General features: G+C 34.0%; 1 protein-coding gene across 2 annotated transcripts in view; it reads right to left on the minus strand.

Annotated features, from left to right (window-relative positions):
* Nucleotides 1-10989: 10989 nt before the first annotated feature.
* Nucleotides 10990-20781, minus strand: part of LOC114331443 (transcriptional regulator Myc) — a 217133-nt gene continuing 207341 nt past the window's right edge. For both annotated transcript variants that reach the window (XM_028281025.2, XM_028281024.2), the window contains exon 4: nt 10990-20083. In XM_028281025.2, coding sequence (XP_028136826.1) covers nt 19717-20083 — 367 coding nt within the window. In that variant the 3' untranslated portion in view covers nt 10990-19716. The remainder of the gene's footprint in view (nt 20084-20781) is intronic.

Consider the following 20781-nt stretch of genomic DNA (forward strand, 5'->3'; position numbering starts at 1 on the left):
TGCCGTCTCCCAATCGTAGGTTGGATATCATCATCACTATCTTTACTCTATCTACAGCTGCTCTGAAGAGTTCTATAGAACTGCATTCTACATTTAAATCAGTCCCTAAAATTCTTCAACCATAACACTCTCATCCTTCTTCCTGTACTCTTTTCTCCTCGTATCTTTCCCTGTATTATCACTCTTAGCATTTCATATTGCTGTCCCCTAATTAGGTGTCCTAGATATTGTAACTCATTTTTATGTGTTTATTATTTCGTATTCTTTGCCAATTTCTCGCAATATTTCCGTATTCGTTTTCTTATGTATCCATGCTATTCTAAGTATCCTTCTATAACACCACATTTTAAATGACTGTGGCTTATTTATATATTCTTACTTCAATGTCAATGTCTAGCTTTCAACTTTCAACTCCATATTGCAGTATCCAAAAAAATGTAGCATCTCAAAGTTCTTACTTTCAGCTGCTTTCAGTTCTATGGGCACGAACATGCCGAAGATACATGGATGTGCGCGGTGTAGGTCGCGATCGCTACATCGATGTCGAAACAAACCTTAATTTTTTTATGAGATCGCACAAATCAAGGATGTGTCACCCGCTCACCCTCGCGAACTATCATCGCGGCTTATAGCGATGTCGATGCCAAAACTAAATAGTTTGTTTTACATCGCGATCGAGCTGCTGATCGCGTGGTAAATTAAAGTTTGTTGGTAGTTTTTAAAACACGTGACATTCGCCGGAGATACGGCTGGTGTATTTATTCATTTGTTGTTGTAATCAGATTGTGACAAGTTTTGGTTATATGGAAACCGCAAGGAACAATGAAAGGAAGGTATCTTCGGTATGTTCTGCCCGTCATCGATGTAAACCTCGACCGCGATCGCGACCTACACCGCGCTCATCCATGTATCTTCGGCATGTTCGTACCCCTAGGATCTTTGTTGCAGGGAATTGTTTTAAATTTTACAAACGCATTTCTTGCTATTTCTCTCCTGCACCTTATTTCTGTTGTTTGATCATTTTTGTCTAAAATCCAGGTTCCTTCTTATATTTGCATTTATCAACCCTTTCTATCGGTACATTTGCCAAATGTATGCTTGTTTGTATATTCGTCTTCTTAGTTATTATCATGTATTTGGTCTCTTTAGTCATTTTTACCGTCATTTAGTAAATAACATCCGCTATGCAGGTGACACGGTATTAATGACTGATTCGGACCATAGTCTTATTCAGATACTGCTAAATAGGGTTAATGAGAGTTATGAAAAAATGGGGATGAAGATCAATACTGCGAAAACCAAAGTTATGATAATATCAAGGGGCCGTCCATTAATCACGTGAGGCTCGAAAGGGGGGAGGGGGTCTATAAAAATCACGAAATGTCTCAATCCACGTGATATACGGGGTCTTAAACCTCAAAATGTGGGGGAGGGGGTTAAAAAATGCTAAAAAAAACCTCACGTGTAATGGACGGCCCCCAAGGAACAAAAATTTACCCCTTCCAATATAATATGTGAACCATCAACAACCTAAATATGTAAAGCAATACAAATATCTTGGTTGCTGGTTCAACAATCAACTTGATTATAAACAAGAAGTAAAAGCGAGAATAGAGGTAGCCCGACAAGGGTTTATCAAAATGAAAGGCTTATTTTGTAACAGTAGCATTAATATCAGCCTTATAGATGTCGTTTTCTGCATTGCTATGTGTGGTCAATACTTTTGTATGCAACGGAGGCCTGGACACTCAACATAACATTGATCAACAAGTTAGAAGCCTTCGAACTCTGGCTTTATAGAAGAATCTTGAAAATACCTTGGACAACCCACACAACCAACGAAGATGTTCTAATGAGAATAGGTACAGATAGGGAGCTACTAAGAATCATCAAAGTCAGCAAAGTTAGCTACCTGGGACACATAATGAGAGACGAAAAATACCGCCTCGCGCAACTGATCATCTAGGGTAAGATTGAAGGAAAACGTGGTGTCGGTAGGCGCCAGATTTCATGGCTTATAAATATAAGAGACTGGACGGGGTTGATTCAACATCTTTGTTTAGAGCCGCATTGGACAGAGACAGATTTGCCAGTGTAGTCGCTAACCTCCACTAAAGGAGAAAGCACCACAAGAAGAAGAAGTCATATTTAGCCCATACTCTTCACAGAAACTGTTAGTGTTTTGTTTAGTAGTAATTGGAGTTGTTCAGCAGAGCTTGCCATAATCACGGTGTCATCTGCATAGCTTATGTTGTTAATAGATCTTCCGTTAATTATTCAGTGGCGGCTAGTCCTATGAGGCAGGTGAGGCAGTGCCTCACCGGTATATCAATCGACTCTTTACGTTATTTCGTTATTTCATCATCAATTATTTAAATACAATTTAACTTTTTGAAACTTGCTAAATAACTTAATTTTTATTATAAAACTTAATAACTTTATTTTTATGATAAAAAATAAAAATAGGTAGGTATGGCCCTGACCCCGTATCTTTGTAGTTAATTCTTTGTAGCGTTCTTCATAAATACATCGGTAGGTACCTACCCTACGTGGGAGTATATATGCGTCTCATTCTCACTTTCTCAAATTATAGCAGAAGCACTCCCTCAGATGGGTCCTTGTCTAGCATATTACGAAGCCGGCAGTGATCGGCCGGCCGCAATAAAATTTAAACTGAGAATAATTTTTGGAGCCGGGATTAAATATCCTTTCAGAGGCTGGCAAAAATATGCCTCTAGCGTGGTCTTGCAGTTTTAGTTAGGTAGTTTGTTAAAGCAGTTTGTTCTGGTTACGTGTACTTGGCCTTCTTATACTCTGGTTACTTACTATTAGTATAATTAGATGTTTAGAATATGTTATCATGCTGTGACTAGCTGTATGCCATTTTCCAAATGTCAATTAAATAAGTAAATTAATAAAAAAATTAGAAATTATGATTTCTTTCATAATAATTTTACTTTTAAGCACGCTGTTTAAAAAAAATATAAAAAACCAAAAAAATAAAATTTAACCCTTAGTTTATTTAACATAAAAAATCAATCTTATAATATAACAGTAATTTGCTTACTTGCTTGTTTTTATTTCCTATATATTCAATACATTTACAATATAAGATTGGTTCCAAATGAAATTATCACGTGTTTGAAGGTATATTGATTGCGCACAATAATTTCATTTTGGCAAGTGATTAATAATAAAAGAATCAGTCAACAGCGTAACCAGGATGATCCTAAGGGGGTATGGGTCTCCGGGGGTATGGGTCTCCGGGGGTATGGAATTAAGGAGGATGTTAAGGGTATGGGGCGCTTATAACCCCTAAAAACCCCCTGGTTACGCCACTGAAATCAGTTGTACGTTCTTGTCATGTAGTATATAATGTAAATTTTGCTTAATATGACTGTACAACGCTGATGAGACCAAGAAAGGACGAAACATCTGACTCACACTGTTTTGATATGTGGTATCATATTTATTTTTAGCTAAAAAAACAGCTAATAAGAGTATGAACGATGTTATAGACTTAGAACTTTCGACTTTCTCTTGCGAATAAAATAATTGTTATTTAATATCGTTTGCAAGCCTTAAAATAAATACGGTGCCATTTTGTGACGTTATGACGCCACAAAATCGACCTTCCGGCTATTAAAGAAAAGCTAACCATAATACAGTAAACTCCCTCTATAACGAGAACTGAAATGGCGTACTAATTACCTCGTTATAAGCGGATCTCGTTATATCAGACAACAATATTATGTAATATATTATGTTTAGGATGTAAAAGAAGAAGACCAACGACAGACAGATGTCAGCGACGTAACGCCATTCCGGCTAGCGTCATGTAACTTGTAAGTTGTAGCTTCTTGATTGCTAATAAAGATTTGTATGAACAATACTGTTTAATATTTGATTTACATGACGAAAGGAACTTAAAACAGTACATATCACCACTACTGAAATATTTTGAAGCCTCCTACATAGTTTATTAGGTGTCGATCATCGACTTCAACAATGAACCTTGGCCATCGCAAATTGTAAATTTCCTACGATACTCAATATCGGTCGACAGATAAATAGGAAGGAAGTTACAGGCGGTGGAATTTATTACAGCACTGGCCTCAGTAAGCACACAGATGTTGGACATACCTCGTTATAAGCGAAACTTCGTAATACCCGTGTTCGTTATAGAGAGAGTCTACTGTAATATTCCTCAAGTGTAGTGTGCCTCACCATCTTGTACTATCACGAGCCGCCCCTGTAATTATTATTCCTTCAGTTTCAGATAGTACTGCTTCCTCAGAAATATCTTCACTATACACATACATTAAAATAGTAATGGAGACATCATACATCCCTGCCTAACAGCTCTCCTGATTTCAATTTCTGGACAGGGTTCGTTATCTATTACAATTTTGATTCCAGTAAAGGTTTGTTGTAATGTAATAATAGATCCATATATATCTATGAATAAGTGGATCGTTTTAAATACCTCAGAGCGATAATCACCCCATATAAATAACGATATCACGGAAGAGATAAAAGGGAGAATTCAGGCTGCAAACGGATGTATGTATATCCTCTACAACAGTGGTTCCCAACCTTTTTCCATGATCGCCCCCTTAGACAGGTTTCACCAGTTGTGAATACTATAATCGCCCCCCTCCCCAATTAAATTGAAACAAAAGATTAATCAGTACAATATTGATTTATTTTTACATTTCGTAAAATGATACATGGTAAGTCATTCAATCTTCGCTTGTTCACTGCTGGACATAGATCTCTCATAATTTTCCCTCTATTTCGATCTTGTGCCTCTTGCATCTTTTCCACATAATTGTTAATTTCTCCCTTGGGCCTGGTGATACTCACATAATTTCTTTATGTCTGGCTCAATGTTGGTTAATAGCTATGTACCTCAAATCCCCTCCAAGGTGGAGGCAATATGTTTGAAGATCCTCAGAATAACCACATGATGATTTCTGGGGAATTTGGTCAGACCTCCTCTCTGTATATTTTCTTCAAAAATAGATAGTTTGTCAATGAATGCTCAGACTACTCCCTTCGCTTTGGCCATATTTATGTTCTTCCTTTGTAATCCCAAATTCGTTCCATTTAATTTTTCAGAAATATCTGATAGTTAAGCGATGTCATTTCGCTTCTCTTGTAGTGCTGTACTCAGTATGGGGTCAGTAGTTATAAAAAATTCGATAACAGTATCCATGAGACTGCAGAACCGCCGTAAGCAATTCCCTTTCGAAAGCCAACGGACTTCCGTATGTAGTACTGTAGTAGCAATGTATTAAATATCTCATCATTTTCTTTACAGAGTGTCAGAGTGTACGAAATATTCCATCATTCTTTGGTTTTGCTTTAATTTTATTTACCTCATCTATGACAAAACCAATATTTACATATGAAGCACAGACGTGGACCTTCACAAAGGAAAATATGGAAAGGATCGCCAATACTCAAAGGGCAATGGAAAGAAAGATGCTGGGTATCAAGCTAAGTGACAAAAATAAAAATACATGGATCAGAAATAAAACCAAAGTGAAAGATCTAAACAAACATGCAACTACTCTCTAGTGGAAAATATGACAAAACAACAGACAAAAAGACGGAAGATGGAAGGAAGCGATAATCCACTGGAGACCTTGAGACCGTAAAAGAGGAAAAGGCAGACCACAGATGAGATGGTTGAATGACCCAAAAAGATACGCTGGGACCAGATGGACAGAATTAGCACTGAGCGAAGAAGAGTGGAAAAATAAGGGGGAGGCCTACGTTCAGTTTTGGACAAATGAAGGGCAAAAGATAGATAGATGACAAAACGACCACAATTTCGGCCGTATACACTTTTTGTTAGAGTCAGATCGGCAGGATCGGTACCTACTCTCACAATTCTTATCCCACTTCTATCCCTTTCTCTTTTGTGAGGATGTTCGCCCAATACGAAAGCTCGATAGAAGGAAAATGCATAATTAATTATAATGTATTAAAAAAAAAATTTATTTACATTTACTCTGATTGGAGTATAAAGGGAACCATTCTCGTTGGAACTTTACCGCGCTGAGCAGATGGGACGTGAATTGTAAATTGTAGAATTCCCTCATCTTCCTTAGTCTCAGCATCCGTATGGCTTGCAAATTGTAGAAGCCTCGGAGGTGTAACCAGAGAAGGTTCCCATTGTTTTCATTTTGGTGGGATGTAGAATAGCATTATGTTGTTTTATATGCCATTAGAGTGAAAACTTAGTCTTTTTTTTTATAATGTATTACTTACCTATAGAATTAAATTGTATCATGATTCATAGCCCTCTGTTACTAGACGAGATATTTGTGTTATTATTACCTGAATTGGTGTACATTTAATTACTTTTTATTATCCTATGGATATCCGATCGAAAGTATTGTTTTTTCTTCTCTATTACCCATTTCTCGTTTCCCAGATGCTAATCGCCCACCTTATCGCCCCCTTTTCTCTATTGCCCCCCATATCGCCCCCTTCGCTCTATCGCCCGCGCCCCCTGAAAATCTCAAATCGCCCCCAATGGGGCAATCGCCCCCCGGTTGGGAATCACTGCTCTACAACACTATTAAATCTAAAAGGGTTTGCTCACTACGGAGATCAAAGGATGGTATCCTAGCCTAGAGCATGGTATCGTACCTTCATATTCGTGAATTCTCGCATTTAAAATAATGTATTTATTTTACCTGGCGATCGAAGCTATATTATTGATCGCTATGTAAAATAAATGCATTATTTTGAAGGCCAGAATTCACGAATATGAAGAGTAGGATACTATGCTCTAGGCTAGGATACCATCCTTTGGTCTCCGTAGTGAGCACACGCTAAGAGCCCAACACGATAGCTACTACTACAGATAATATCTGTCTGTGATTAGACTTCAGCATTCTATTCTATTAAATGGAAAAAATGAAATGAAAACGTGGATTCTAACTGAAAGAACGTGTTAAAAAATTGAGGTGTTCGAGATATTTAGACATACGCGTTTTTAATAAATAGTATTCACATTCCTTTGTTTTTTCTCTTCTCTGGAAGCTATATATTCTACACCGGTCGAACACCAATTATTGAAGTTGCACCTTGAGTTAAGATGTGAGAGCAATGCTAGTGACAAATAAAGTAAATCCATGATTTAGGCTTTTTAAGACTTGTCAATGATTGGAATTTGGAATATTTCAGCAACCGAACTAATTGGGTTATTGTACATACTCCATTAACTATTATACAATCCTCGGGACTGATTAGGATCATTAAGATATATTTGAGACAGAAAGCCTGCCCCTTCTCGTTCTCCTTTTATTTAGAGATTCAAGAACAGTCAGTCATTACTAAGTATGTACTCTTCTGTCTTAGTGACTCACTTATTCCCACGAGTTGGACAAAATGCTGTCAGGCACTGCAGTGCACCCATACCACAGTATAAGGAGGGACAGTAGAACCACTCTCTGAAAAATTGGAAGTAAAATCTGTAGTCGCGCATGGCGACCGCGCAATGTTCTTAGTCGCTTTTGCCCCACTCTATCATTGCTAGTCGCATAGAAACGTACGGATTTTAACAGGGAAGACCCGCATCCACCACTGGTGAATTACCAATTACGTACTGCCGGTATTACTTCTGGAGATCAAAGCGCCGACAGAGGAGTGGTTTTACTGTGGAACCTCTATATACTGTGCCCATACCGTATCAAGGGTATACTTCCAAAGCTAGGTAGCTCTCTGGGGCATCGACACTTTTTCCTCCTGTGACATGTATAATAACAAAGCTGCGCCCCTACAATTTTGTGAGTTACCTGAGGGTATTTTTATTTAGGCATACCTTATGGATACCTGTCCTGTATATTGTATATCCACAAAACGTTACCTATCGCCATTGGGACGTCCCCTTCTTTTATTAGTTGCTTAGCGAAGTTCCCTGCTTCCAAAGTTCTGACATTCAGTAAATTATGCGTCAACTGCCTCTTCTAGAAAACCTTAATCTTTAAACTGCTCTCTTCCAATTCTTGCTCTTTTAATAAACAGGGTGTCCAGAAAATCTACCGACAAACGAATACAGGATATTCCTCAGATAATTTTGAGACAATTTAACCAAATTCACCCAGTCCGAAAATGCTTCCTAAGGGAGCTAGAGCTCTTTGAAGATGGCGTCGCGTAATTAGTTTTTCTTAAATGCCTCCAGAACGCTTCTAGTTAGAAAAACTAAAATTGGTAAACATATTTATCTTCTGGAGATAAATTGATTCCATCCCTTGTAAATTTCTAGTACCAGTCATAGGCGTCGGTTTTGGGTGGGGCAACGGTTATTTTATCGCATAACTTTTTTGTCTTTAACTTTTAAGCATTTTTGATAGTGGATTATTAAATTGTGAGGTATTCTAGTACTAAAAGGTACTCTTGATTTAAGTCAATAAAACACCGTTTTCTATAAAAATCGATTTGAAAATTTTTCGTTTCCTGAATTTGAAAAAAAATTGAAAAAATGTTTAAAAAAAACGGTGTATTTTACCAACTTAAAGCAAGAGTAACTTTTAATACTAGAATACCTCATCATTTAATAATCTAGTGTCAAAAATTCTTAAAAATTAAAGACAAAAAGTTAAGCGATAAAATCATTTGGCGTACCCAAAACGGGCGCATATGACCGGTACTAGAAATTCGCAATTAATGAAATTGATTCATCTCTGGAATATAAATAAATGTACCAGTTTTCGTTTTTCTAAATAGTTTTTTGGTATTCAAAAAACGAAAACTTTTCAAATCGATTTTTCTAGAAAACGGTGTATCCTATCGACTTAAAGTAAGAGTACCTTTTAGTACTACAATACCTTACGTTTTAATAATACAGACTCAAAAATGCTTAAAAATAAAAAACAAAAAAGTTATGGGATAATATAACTGTTGCCCTACCCAAAACGGACGCCTATGACCGGTACTAGAAATTTGCAATGAATGGAATCGATTTATCTCTGGAAGATAAATATGTGTATCAATTTTCGTTTGTCTAAATAGAAGTGTTCTGGAGATATTTAAGAAAAACTAATTACCAGGCGCCATTTTCAAATAGCTCTAGCTCCTTTAGGAAGTCTTTTCGGACTAGATGAATTGTATTAAATTGTCTTAAAATAATCTAAGGAATTTCCTGTCTTCGTTTGTCGGTAGAGATTCTGGACACCCTGTATAAAGATATAGTACATGTCTCTATATACGCTCCATTATTACAAAATTAGCGCTGTTCAGTTTACTATCTGCTGTTTTATCGCATGCGTCTAAATACACAAGAGAGAAAAACTACCCAACCAGTCTGTTTTCGCATAAGAGAGACTGCATGTTAAGGTCGTCCGCACATGAAGTAAACAGGTTGTAAATTTTAGTAGCTGATCAGCTGCTTATTAGTCGCTGTGCATGTATTTTAATGAGTATCCGCACACAGTGCTGCTAGTTTCTAACTGGTCAATACATACATTTTTGAAGTTATACTTCTTTAGGCATGAGGGTGAATTTTTACATTCCCTGGCGCATGCGCACACCGACACTATGGTATTAGTCGCTACATCTTTATGTAGCGCAAATAAGGTGTGCGTGAAAAGAATATATTATTAGTGTTTTTAGTAAATATATTTATTATAATTTTTGTGTCTTTGGATTTGTCTTCCTCGGGAATAAGATATTTTATAATAATAGTAAGTATATTTGAAGTATTTTTGTATACTTCACTTGGTCTATTAAATTTGTCACTATGTATGAGAAATCTTGTAACCTGTCAAAGCAAAGGGAGTAGAGCGTCTGACCGGAGATCGAGAGGTCCCCGGTTCGAATCCGTGTGTTTTCCATTTTTTTTTTATTTTTGGTATTGTTTTAATAAAAATTTGTGGAAAGTAGTAAGTAAAAATTAGTTTAATATTTAAATAAAATACAAATATCCTGTTGAAAAGTATATTTATTTCGTTGAAATCATATAATAGAAGTATAACTTCTTACGTGCGTACAAAGTACACACACATTTTTTTTCTGCTTTTTGCGTCTTCTTTTATAATAATAAAGGATAAAAATATCTTCACCGCTTGAATAGACATTTTTTACGCAATGGTTATCAATAATATTTAGTGAAGATTTATAATTTAAACATCGTATTTAATAACAAAGCTATAATCGAGAAGTGACTTGTGTTTGTTAATTTTCAGTTGCGTAGTGTGCGATTCAGTTGGTAACCAGTTGTTGGTGATTGTAGTTACCAACTAGTTTAGTTTCTAAAAATAAAATAAAAATTCCGTTTTTATTCAGTTGCAATGCGAAGGCAAAACAATTTTATTTTTCACTTAGAATACGGAGCCCAGTCCAGCACTCTGAATCGACGATTTTCGACTATTGTTGGAGTCTCATCGGAGAGAACGTAGGCCTGCTACTCCATACTCGTAAGTGACCAACACCGAGAGTTTATCCCCCACACCGCAACTGACGTGAATGGACTAGGTGACTAGCGTCATCAATTGAAAGATGAAGTAGTTTTCAATCCTAATAGCAATATTAATATTTAAAAAAAAGTTTAGTTTCTTTTTAGTTGCTTTATGTGCAGAGGGCCTAAGGGTAACTTGTTGGAATTCTATCGATTGGCTGTTGTTTTTATCTCTTCAATTAAGGAGAGTTCCCTTTTCGTAGTCTGTTCAAACCAGTACATATTACTTATAGTGAAGTTAACTAAAGCTTTTTTGTTGAAATAATTCGTCGATATTTTTTATTTTATTAATATTCGATATTCTTTGTTCTGGTATTATGTCCACCCAATATGCCTTTGTAAATTCTTTCTTATGTTTACATTCCATTTTGTTTTTATTCAGTTTTTGGTAGAATATGCTGGACTATTTATTCTTTTTCTATGTATGTCTTTTTATCCCAGCTTGTCCACATCTTTTCTACCTGTGTTGTTTTTTAATTGTGGGTGTCGGTGATAGTTGAAATAAAAAAACCAAATATATTCAAGCCAACATTTTATTATGTAAAACCTATGAGGAACTAAAGGTACAATATAATCAAATCCTTATAAATTTTACTAACAAAATTAGTTAAAGGAAGATTATGATCAATTGAAAAAGATAGATAAGTACTAAGTAACAATTGTTAGGATTATGGCATATTATCTTTATTTAATACAGTAATAAAAACGATAGACTACACTCAATAAGTTTATTAACATTACTTATACATATCGATATACACACAGGGTGGCGTGATTCTTAATATATGCCTATTGCTACGAAAATATCGATAGAACACCATACATTATTCACAATATGTTATCGATTACTAAGAGGTAATGATTTTTTTACAATCGATTATGTTTACTCGCTATAAAACTATCGATATTTATCGATTGCCTATTTATGTATTACTATCGACGGCAGTATCGATTAAATTGAATGACTACAACTAAGTTGATTACCACTATATAAGTTCACTCCACCCTGTATATTTCATTTAGGCTAAAAATCATGCCATACATCCTTAGGGCTCATTATATTATAAAACGTATATAAGATATTTGCTCATTTAGCAAAGTCACCGACTTACAACTAAGCATACAGCTCCTTCTACCAATTTCTATGTATACTTAAAGGGGGCGCGATTACCCCCGTCCCAAAGGGACCGACCTTGTCGAAGTGACCCTGCTGGTGGTCGCTAAGAGAATTGCCCTGTTATATATTTACCACTAAGAGGGACAATAGAAAAACAAAATCATTGAAGAAATCAAATATGTGCATTTATAGTCTATATATTTGGTCAACAGCGAGGTTACATCACAGGTACGTTCATCGAGCAGATATTTTGACGTTTCTTTCTCTTGCAATGTGAAGAAAACTAATATATGCCAAATAGTCTATTTAATTTTTAACGCCAACATTGAAATACCTGTTAATTGCATCTCTAGACACAACTGTCACCTCAATATGTTTTAACAGGTTCCATGACATCTCGTAACCGGACAACTGGTAACGGACAATTCGTAACAGCGACACTTCGTAACGGTGACAGTTCGTAACGGACAATTCGTAACGTCCAAATTAAATTATTCTGTTTATTTTTGTTAACGTGGAAACTAAATGTTATTACAATTATAAATGAAATTGTTATTACAATAATTTCAATTTTAAAACAATTATTGTGTTTATCAATTTAACGAATCAGTATCAGGATAAACATTTTTAAGGCATTTCATATTTCGTGTTTCAGAATATAATAAAAACATTTAAACCGAGTATTAAAGTATTAAAAGCCATCCCTCGTATCAACTATAACCGTTGATTGAATACCCCAACGCTATAACCAATCACAAGGTTTATTATATTAACGGATAATTATAATATTTCCTTTATAAAATGTTTACTAGAAAATTGGGAATGTCTGAAGACGGTTGTTGGCCTAAATATTTGAGGAATTACTTCATTATTCCTTTGTCTAGGTATATGCAAATTTAAGGAACAATAAGAGGGATAAACGTTTAAAAAGATTGTTAAAAGTTTGTGTGTATTTAAATATTTGTTTGTGTTAAAGACTTGTTAATATATTCTGAAACACGAAAAATAACATGTTTTGAACATATTTTACCCGGTACTGATTCGTTAAATTAATAAACAAAATTTTAATTATAACTGTAATAACAGTTAGTTTTCACGTTAACAAAAATAAACAGAATAATTCAATTTTGACGTTACGAATTACCCGTTACGAATTTGTATAGTTACGAACTGTCGCCGTTACGAAGTGTCGCCGTTACGAACTGTCGCTGTTACGAATTGTGCGTTACCAGTTGCCCGGTTACGAACTGTCGCGTTACGAGATGTCTGGTCACGGTTTTAACAATTAATTGAAACACTTTTGACAAAAATGTATCACTATCAAGAATGTTTCCAAAAATTTTAAAGCCACTTTTTAACAAGAATAGAGGCATTTTGATATATAAACTGTGACCGAGTTTTTATACTTTCACAACAGGAATAATGAACTCATTATACGCACATCACATTATAATAGGCATTTTGATATATAAACTGTAACCGAGTTTTTATACTTTCACAACAGGAATAATGAACTCATTATACGCACTATCACATTATAATTCATAAAACTGTCACCAGTGACAATTGTTACTCACTAGTTATTAAAACTAGTGACATTGTGCTACGTAACTTGCCACGTGACCTTTTGGTAAGCTATCAAATGTGATTTGTACGCGTTATATTTCAATGTGAGCATTTTTCTCATCCAAATGTGGATATGAAGACTAAACTACAACAATACCAAGATAAGCTGAGCTAGCTATCACTCCATCGGTGGGTATGTCGTGACATCACGACACGCCTACCGATGGGCGTGACCTCGAGCTAATATTGGTTTTGAATGTAGTATAGAAATATAATGTTGTTCTGAAGCTATTTCCTTGTGGCATTTTTATGATTAACTATTTAGATGGGAAATAAGCCACAATTAAATTGAAAAAATAATTTTATTAACGTTCCGAAGCCAAAATCTTACTAAGCAACAACATTTTTGTTTAATTTAGTAGTATTTTGTATTTTGACAACGAAACCCGATTTGGGCTTCGAAACGTTGATAAAATTATTTTTTCAATTTAATTGTGGCTTATTTCCCATCTAAATAGTTAATCATAGAAATATAATAAACTACATACACATGTCATTGGACCTCTTTATAAAATACAATTTTTTATCATTTTTTAGTTAAGCAATAAGCAATTTTTAGAAACGTTTTTTAAATTATTTATCTCTTCTAACGACATTTTCTTCTCTTTTCCTACGAATAATTAACACTAACTGTACAAAAAGAAAAAAACACTCCTGAGTTTAAAGTGCACCCTGTTACTTTTACATAATTCTAAAACCTATAACTACTTATCGATATTATCACTCAAAATTCACTAAAAGTAACGTTTACTTTATTTATCTTTTGTTTTTTATCAGGTTAACGGTTTTAAAGCATTTCAGTATATTTGTGAAAAAGTACTTATTGGTTATTAAAATGAATTTTTGAATAACCTTTTCACTCTTATAAATTATAAACAGTATTAAACTATCAAACCTACACTTATTGAAGATTATTATGTTATCATGGGATTATGTCATTATTGAGGAATCGAATTAAAAAAATGGGCAAAATAATTATTAAATAAAAAATAAAAACGTTTTTAAAAAGTATAAAATAATTTCTTATACATCTAGAGAGATTTATAAAGCTATGCATGCAGACTTATAATCCCATACAAATTGTTCTAAAAAATTGTGATATTGAATTTAAATAACTTTGAAAATACTTATAAAATAAAAAATAAAAACGGGGGGAGCCTGCTATAGCATTGAAGAGAGTAAAGAGTAAGTAGTAAATATTTATACAATAGTTCATATTATTCATTTCATAAATGTTGTCTCATTGTCTCATATAGTCTGATGTTGTATATAAAATCATACACGAAACGTTTTCCAATACAATGATCTGAACTGTGTTTAAAATTTCAAGTCTCTCTTCACCGAATAGTTGGTTCAAAATTCTATTACAAAATACCTCCCGAACAGACAGATAGAAGAAAGTTAATGAAAATAAACGTAAAATAAAAGAAGAAATATAAAAAATGCGTGAGTATAAAATCCTAAAAAAATGTCACAGATGGGTTTTTGATTACATATTATATAGTCTTTTATATCGTGATGTGAGGTTATTTTAGCGTTATTATAAACCAAGTACTTTTCCCCAAACAAATACATATCTAAGAAATACAGGTCCAACTGTGTAAATGCAACAATTTTAAACACATAATGCAAGATTAAGAAACTCTTGTAGGCCATTTTACCGGTTGAAAACCCGATTATTTTACATTTTTTTTGGTTTTTTTTATTATTTTATATTTTTTTGTATTTATAATTATTTTATCAAAAGTATAAAATACTGTAAAATATGATGAACACAACAATTCTCTTCTTCTCACGACTTTTTTTAAACTCTAAAACTACTATGTGCAGAGGAAGACTTATACAAATTTTTATCATGCACGAAAAATTCCCATTAATATAAGTAGCATATGAACTAAGAAAAAACACCACTATAATAATTATAACAAAATATATAACACTTTGAGCATTTTTTTATATATTTCACGTGTCTGTTGTGATTGGTTCTCTAAATAAACACTTTGTTAGCAATTATCATGCATAGTTCTTCAGCCATCAGTTTTCAGGTTTCAACTTAACTCCAAATCAGACCTTGTCAGAACATGATTTTAAATGAAAAGGTTAAGTATATAAGAAAATATAATTAGGTAATTATTGGTGATTTTACTGTAAATGTAAAACGTACCATGCTTTGAAGGGCACGTACAGCCGTCGATCCCCGCGCTTGTGCGCATTGACACTAGCTACTTCAAACAGGGTTAAAGATGTAATTGGTGGAACAATCCAAAAGGATCACACCCGCAAAAATTCCATATATTATTATTATTACTGTAAACTGTGAGCGGCCGTGGTGTAACGGCATAATCGCTGGCCTCATACGCCAGTGCACGTGGGTTCGAGCCCTGCCAAAGACAAACCATTTTCATTTCCAATAATGACACGAGCCGTCTCACCGTGCCTCGGAGAGCACGTTAAGCCGTCGGTCCCCCTGGGCTAGTGTACATCGGCACTAGTTACTTAAAACAGGGTTAAAGATGTAAATGGCGCCGGAACTGTCCGAAAGGATCTCCCCGGCAAAAATGCCATACGATATTATTATTATTATTACTGTAAACTAAATGTGGCAAGAACCTTGTCAACATTTTAGATGTTAAACAATGTCATCGTAGATTCGAATTTTGTTAGCAGTACTGAATGTACTTGTTTTATTTTTGATTGGCCCTTCAATTAAATTTAATATCACGTAGCAGACGATTTAGGTAAAATCTGAGTAGAACTAATAAATAAAAGGGGTTTTACCTATATTTAACGATTACCATGAACCAATAATGAATATTAAGAGACCAATACATCCAAGATGGCAACTTGAACAAAACGTATTAAACAAATCATCAAATCAGAGGATTTCTATTTAATTACTCAACAGATTTGCCTTTATTTGGGAGCAAATAATCAACATAAGAACAAGCTTACAGAAATGAAAATTCCAATTCCAACCACGAGGAAAAGACATGACAGACGTCAGATGTTCCTTAATGGGGTTCAAGTGACTTTAAGGGTTTCAGTTAAATCTGTTCAGATATACATTTCTTTCGATGATACTACGATCACTATGAATAAATAAGTAGAAATCCTCTTAACAAAAATTCATTAATGAACATTTAACACACCAAAAGATTAGTTTTGTGTATAACTCAACAATATTAAAAATAACTAACAATAAAAGCACTTAAAACTTACAAAAAGTAAAATGATAAGATTTTTACACCGTTTCGTTTCATTACATTTACATATATACAATAACACAATATTATAAAAAGCGTATTATGCGTTTTCGAACAGAATAACATAAATTTCTGTAGAAAAATAAGTTTTTAAAGGTCTATATGGATCCCACTCTAAACGGATTTCGATATATATCTATGAATTATCATTTCATATGATTTTTAAGTATGTAAAGTGTACTAAAACATGCCAAAAATTTGTTAGACCTTTATTATAAAGAAGTAAACATCAAAATTTTGATATGTTTTTGCGTTAGATAACAAATATATTTATAGGTGTAGTGCTTTCCCTATAATTATTCAATATGAACTATAAAAATGAAAATCTAACCTAAAAATGCAGGTCTGTACTTAAGACTAAATAAAAATCGTAAGCTATAACAAATATTCAAAGAGTGACTGTAGAGTCAAAGTGAACTCATCAAGAAGCTATTTTTTAAGATTCAGAACATTCGTTTAACTCATGTAAATTACTTGTATCTTGTATACTTCATTTTCAATAATAACTGTGGATGTCATTATTCTCTACTGCCCATATATGTATATCCATATCCATATTTTGTGCAAACCATGGACTAGTTTTTGAAGTTATACTTCTTTAGGTGCGAGGGCGAAATTTTATTATTCTGGGCGCATGCGCACACATACAGTATGTAGTTTGTTGCTAATCTTTCAAGTTATGTATGTATCAGCGCAAATAAGTCATTAAAAGAATATATTAGTGTTTTTAGTAAATGTATTATTAATAATAATTTTTGTGTCTTTGGATTTGTCTTCCTCGGGAGTAAGATAATAAAGTATCTATTAGAACATTGTTATCCTTCACTTGATCTATTTGTCACCGTGATGTGTAATTATATCCGAGACGTCACCTACACAGGGCTTGATAGCTTCGTTGGTAGAACATTGGACCAGAGATCGAGAGGTCCCCTGTTCAAATCGCGGACGATTTATATATATTTTTTTTATAATTTTTGGTATTGTTTTAATAAAAAATTTTTGAAAGTGGTAGGTAAGTATTAAAGTTAGTTTAATATTTAAATAAAATACAAATAAACTGTGAAGTATATTTATTTCGTTGAAATTATATAATGAAGTATAACTTCTTACGTGCGTACAAAGTACACACACATTCGTTTTTTTATCAATCACTCATCATCATTTTTTAAATATTTAAGCATAATATGCTTAAATATTATTATATTATAATAATTTCACTGCCAAAATATTTTCTTATGTACCCAACATCTTACGGTACTACAGTGACTGTATGTAGATGTGTCTGCAAAACCTGAACACTGTCTCATCATAAACACAAGTTTTGAAGGCATAACAACAATATGCTGTTTTTTAACTCACAAGTGAAAATAACTCCTGATTTAACACTTTTGAAAATTTGAAAAGACTTGCTGGTCACAATTCTTTTAGGTAACCAATCATATTTGAACCTAAGTGACGCTACAAGTAGGAGTAAATTCATTGTTTTTAACCCTCAAATTTGACAATCATAAACAAACCATTTGAGGACACAATGTGGTATAATCCATAACTATTGGTCAATTTTATTCGTCAGTTTTGGTCAATTTTTTATACCATTTATTCTTCTAATGACTTACAAGTGTGGATACTTAGGACGTATTCAAATGAATCCATATTGAATCAGAGATGGAAATAGTTCGTGACCGTCCATATTTTAAGGATCATTGACTTGGGCTGTTACTTTTGAGTATGAGTCTGTAATCCCGGACTAGATGTTAATTATGGGCCTATAGATGAGTCGCTGAAGTATGGCATTCATGTGAGCACCACTGTTTGTGTATTGAGTTCCATCAGATTTGTTAACAGTGCAGGCAAAATTTTGTGTAAAATGATAGTCACATTACAAATATAAACTTATTACTGTCGATTTAATGAGTATCAGCAACATATAAGAAGTCTGTACATGAGTCAGTAAGTGAAAACCGAGTTACAGGTTACTTTAAGTCACAATAATGTGATCAATAGCATTATCTCTATATCAAGAACGAAATGAACTCAAATAATGCTTCTACAGTCTTGTACATAGCAGGTAGAGTGGGATAACTAATCTATCGTGACCTTATAAATAAATTTATATTATTCTTAGTGGTGGACCAGCGAGTCCGTGTTAAATGAGCACTCCAAAGCGATGGAAAATATTGAAGTGAACTACCCAGCAATTAAAATATATAGTTCATCAGGAAAACCTTAGATGGTAAATCATATTTCAAATTATATGCCAGATGACGACTCTGCAATAAGTTTTCTACTTATTGCAATAAGTTTTTTTACTTATAACTGAAAGAGTGCCGTTAATTTTCTTGATAGATGTTAGGACTGTTTGATGGATCGTCAGTCCGGACGAAGATAAAAAAAAGCCAGATAAAACTCTGGCGAAATTAAAGTTCTAACTCACACACTTAAAATTGCATGACTTCAACTTAACAAAAACATTTAAAAAAATACAAAAAAAAAGAAAAACACCAGAAATATAGAATGTCTCATTAAAACAAAAGTTATTGCTTTTCAAATACCTCTAAATGTTTTGCTCTTTCTTCTTAAAGAAAATAAAAAAGAAGTAAGTAACCTACTTGAAAATTTCTAAACTAAAAAATATGCGATATACGGAAAAAATCAGGTGTTATCACAAAGATTTTTATCACCAAAAAATTCAAAAAGAGACATTATTAAAAGTATCTGACAAGTAACTAAAAACAAGTGAATCCTTGCAAACTATAAACGATAACAAAAACTATTATTCTAACCCCTAAATGATCAAATCACAGCTAATTATTATTTAACAATTTATAAATACAGGGTGTGTAGCTACTAGTGAGTGACCAAATTTCGAAAAAACAAAAACGGCATTCAAAAATCAATTACAATTAATGTAAGGTATAAAATACGACTGGTAAACGTAACATCTTTTTGTTTGTTGTATTTTTGAACTCAGGATCACTTCAGCTATCCACAATGATCGCAGGATAAAACAACCTGCTTTTGCCTATTAGTGCTTTCGAGACTGAAAATTTAAGATAATGTATATAATGTTGCTAGAACAAGTTCTGTTTTTTGAAACCAAAAATATAACAAATAACTGAGATGTTTCCCTCTTTTGAGTCACTCATTAGTCTCTCCGATACTCGGAATTTTTCTATACAATTCTAAACACACCCTTTACTACAAATCGCATTATTTCTTACAAATTATATATTTACTTAACGATTTGCTGCTAAATTCCTTCGAAGTTGTGACACTCTCCGCCTAAGGAATTCCTGCTTCTTTTTTAATTCATCGAAGTGTTTCGAATATTTTGTGGAGGTGTTGGTGAGGAAATCGCAATATTGAGCTGCCTCTCTGAGGATCACCACTTTGGCGGCTCTCTCTTTCTTGCTAACTTCGGGAACCAATACTCGCAGATCTTCAAAGGCATTGCGCAAGTCTATTCTTCGCTGCCTCTCCATGTTGTTGTGTAAACTTCTCTTCTCGGATGGTTCTGGTTCGCTATCGCTGCTGTTGCCGTATTGTCTACGTTTGTATGGAGTGCTCACCGGTGTTCTGTATTGCCGAGTTTTTTTCCCACTCCTAAAAAACAAAAAAAGTATATCAATTAAGATTTTCGAAGTATTGAAAACTACTGAAAGTCATCCGTAACTAAACATTAAACTGGACACAGACATGAATACTACGCAATTTGGGTTAAGCAAAGGCCTAGGAACGCGTGAAGCTCTTTTTTCACTTAATATAGCAATACAAAGGTGTCTGGACGTCAATCAAGGTATTATATGCGTGTTTTATTGACTATAATAAAGCATTTGACAAAGTATGACATGAACAATTAATGCATTTTTCCTGAAATCAAAGAAGATGGACTACAAGGACCTCAGGATTATATCGAATTTATACTGTAAGTAGCGAGCGAAAGTATGTATTAACGATCAGCTGTCAGAGGAAATTAAAATCAGACGTGGAGTGAGACAGGTATGCGTCTTGTCGCCAATTCTTTTTAATGCCTACTCGGAAGAGATCTTGAAAAGGCCCTTGATGGTGAAACAGCTGGAATAAAGATAAATGGAGTTCGCATTAGATATGCGGATGACACTGTCAACTTAGACGAAAATATTGATGATCTTCAGAGGCTAGTGACCAGAATAGCAGAGTATGGACAAGAATATGGTCTAACAATGAACGTCAAGACGACAAAATTTGTGAGAATATCGAAAACTCGAAAAAATAATGAGAATATTTTCATAAGCGGGACCAATGTCGAACGAGAACAATAT

The sequence above is a fragment of the Diabrotica virgifera genome, chromosome 1 (assembly GCF_917563875.1).
Source record: "Diabrotica virgifera virgifera chromosome 1, PGI_DIABVI_V3a".
Taxonomy (NCBI): Eukaryota; Metazoa; Arthropoda; class Insecta; order Coleoptera; family Chrysomelidae; genus Diabrotica; species Diabrotica virgifera.